Below are 2815 nucleotides of genomic sequence, written 5' to 3' on the forward strand. Positions count from 1 at the left end.
GCCCGGCCTGCGAGGCCTCGGGCGCCGGGCACGGGCGCTGCGCCTCGCTGAAGCGAGGGGGAGGCAGCCCCGGCGGGGCGAGGGGGCTGCGCCGCCCGGCGACCCGGCGTCTCTCGCCGCCGTTAGCGTCGTACGTGGCGGCTAAAGCCGAGCAGGCGCAGGCCGGTGGCGCCGATACGTCCCCAGCGCCGGGGAGAAGCACAGCTAAAACCGGCCGCGGAAATCCCCCCCGAGGCCAGGGCTAATCTGCCCGGTGCCCCCGGGCCCGCAGCCCCGGGGGCCCCAACGGCGGCAGCTGGCCCCACCGAGCGCCTCCGGCCTCTCTGCTCGGGGCCGAAGCCGAGCGAGGCGCTGGGGCTGCGCGCGCTGCCGTCTCTGGGGGTAGCGTGGATGAACAGCGCCGTCCCCAAGCACCGGGGGCCGGGACGTCACGTCGTTCTCGCGGATTTTCCCCTCCCTGCAGCTGGGAGGCTTCAGAAACCCCGCGGTGGCGAGCGAGGCGGCCCCGCGCCGCTCGAGGCCTTTCTGCAGCGCTCCAGTGCCCGGCCGGCGTCCGGCGCTGGCAGCAGCGCAGCAGTCCCCGGTGCCAGCCGGCTGCCGCCAGGGCCGGGGCAGTCCACGGGGCAGCCAGGCAGGGCTTGGGGCCGTCCTGCTCCGGCCCCTGCTGCGTTAAAAGCTTGATGATTTCCTGTTCCCCCTGACACGGCGGGGGAAGTCGGTGCTCTGGGTTAGGGCTCTGGGTAGCAGCTGGTTTTCTTAGACTCCTGGCCAGGGCAGGTCAGCCCATCGCATCTCCTCGGGGCGAGCGGCCTCGTGTGCCGCTCTCAGGTTGCAGGCTTCTCCGTGCCGGATCGGTTACAGGTCCCACTGTCTCATGCTACTTCTCAGGGTACTGTTTCAGCACGGCTTCGGCTCGCTCCTTGGGATCGGGGCCTGGGCCTCTGAAGGTGCGACCTGGCCGCATGCCGCAGCCACAGAAACCCGCAGGGATTCTGCAGAAAAGCTTACCAAAACCCAGAACCGAAAGCCATGGCGAGGGAAGCGGAGGGGGAGGCAGGAGCCACTGTCAGGTTGCATCTAGAAGTAGGTGTGAATGATGCACAAAGGCTCTGCAAAGCTGGAGGCTGGGGAGATGTGTAAGTAACCCCAGAGCCCCCCCAGGGCTCCCACTGAAGTGCTTCTCAGCAGACCATGGCAGGGAAGAGCGCAGAGGGGACAGGAAAGCAGTGGCTTTGCAAGCAGCCTTGTTCTTGTTGGCCTTGAAGTATCTTCCCTGCTCTCTCCCTCTCTCCCTGCCTTGTGCTGCTACGGGAAATGAAAGTCACTGCTGACAAAAACGGAAGCTGTTTGCAGGGTCCAAAGTGGGTCAACAGCAAAAAAGACAAAGCACTTCTGAACCAAAACTCCCTGCAGGTGGGTGGTGCCAGGTGTGTTGGCTGCTTGCTGGTTATTTTCCCCCTACACTGAGGTTGTGTGTAATGGCCCAAGTGACGACTGAGGAAATGGCTGCAAAGAGGGCTGCACAGGTGACGAGACACCTTACCCCCTTGTTTTGCATAATACTCTGTGCCAATGGCCTTGGGTCTCRCGGGGCCTCAGACATGAGAGCAACCTCAGCAATCACCATCAGCTGATGGCTTTCCCGTAAAACACAGCTTTGTGCTTGGGCTGAGGAGGGGGGTGACTCTGTTCCCGCCCTCCTGCGACGTGCTGCCTGTCTCACCTGTATGCTGTTGGGGTTTGCAGTGGAAAACTTTTTTCTTCCACCTGAGTCAGCTGGTGGAAAGCCCTCGTGCTCCACTTGAGCAGTTCTCAAGGGGAGGCAGTAACCTGCCCTGCACTGGCTGGAGCGGGAAAGGTGTGCGTGCCAGCAAACGCTGCTGGGTGGTGTGAGCACCTCCAGGTGCTTCCTCCACGGCTGGGGCCACATCCTGCTCGCAGAGCAGGTTCTCCAAGGCGAGAGGTCGTACCGTGACAGAAGTGACAAGGGAGACTGTTATGGATTTTAAGACCTGCCTGTCACCAGCGTGTGCAAGAGAAGGAAGTTGCTGGAAGCCACAGCAGCGTAAATGGTATTGCTAGAGCACTGCGCCGCTCTGCTGCACACCTTGCCACGCTTCCCTGGGCTCCCTTGAGCAGCGTCTCAGCTCTCGCAGCTCAGGGGTCCACTTCTGTTTGCTCACCGGGCAGGGCAGGGATCGATGCCAGCTGGACTCTATCAGTCCAAGTTTCTCTCTCAAATATATCAAGAGGCCGCTGTGGTCAAAACCCATTTCTATTTCTGGCCGTGTTACGGGATCCCTGGTGGCAAGAGCCATTCGGATGGCGTGAGCTTTTGCTTTATCTGCAGGGGGGACAGCTCAGCGTGAATGGGCTTCGTGTCACAGCAGGACATCACCGGCTCGCGGTGCTGCATTGCCAACAGCCTGGAGCCGTCCTGCCTCGGCCCGCTCGGACTCACCCCCCGGGGAGAAGGGCTGGCGCGGCGCCTGGGAGCTACAAGAGGGCACATTTGCGAGGGGGGCTGAGGGGCACAGGTCGGCGCTGCCGGGTCGCTACAGCGAGGGTTGTTTCGTGGGTGCGGGGAGGCCCCACGAACCCCGCGGCGGGGTTCACCTCTCCTGTCGGGGCGCCTCCGGGAGCAGGAGGGCCTGCCGGGGGGAGAGCGCCTGCTGCCCTGCACCGGACCCTCAGCGCCGCTGGCGTTTCGGGAAGTGGGGCGGGCCGGGGGCTCCGGTGAGCCCAGCGCCTCCTGCCCGCTGTGGGCGGCGGCTGCCGGAGGGCGCCCGGCCGTTGCCGTGCCGACGTGGCGCCT

General features: G+C 64.4%; 1 protein-coding gene across 1 annotated transcript in view; it reads right to left on the minus strand.

Moving 5' to 3' along the window:
• The window catches only part of PPM1M (protein phosphatase, Mg2+/Mn2+ dependent 1M), a 9427-nt gene extending 8463 nt beyond the window's left edge, over positions 1 to 964 (minus strand). The window contains exon 1 of the mRNA XM_026071504.1: positions 894 to 964. Within this exon, the coding sequence (XP_025927289.1) occupies positions 894 to 964 (71 nt within the window). The remainder of the gene's footprint in view (positions 1 to 893) is intronic.
• Between the last annotated feature and the right edge of the window lie 1851 nt (positions 965 to 2815).

This window comes from Apteryx rowi, unplaced genomic scaffold (genome assembly GCF_003343035.1).
Source record: "Apteryx rowi isolate R43461 unplaced genomic scaffold, aptRow1 scaffold_326, whole genome shotgun sequence".
Classification (NCBI taxonomy): domain Eukaryota; kingdom Metazoa; phylum Chordata; class Aves; order Apterygiformes; family Apterygidae; genus Apteryx; species Apteryx rowi.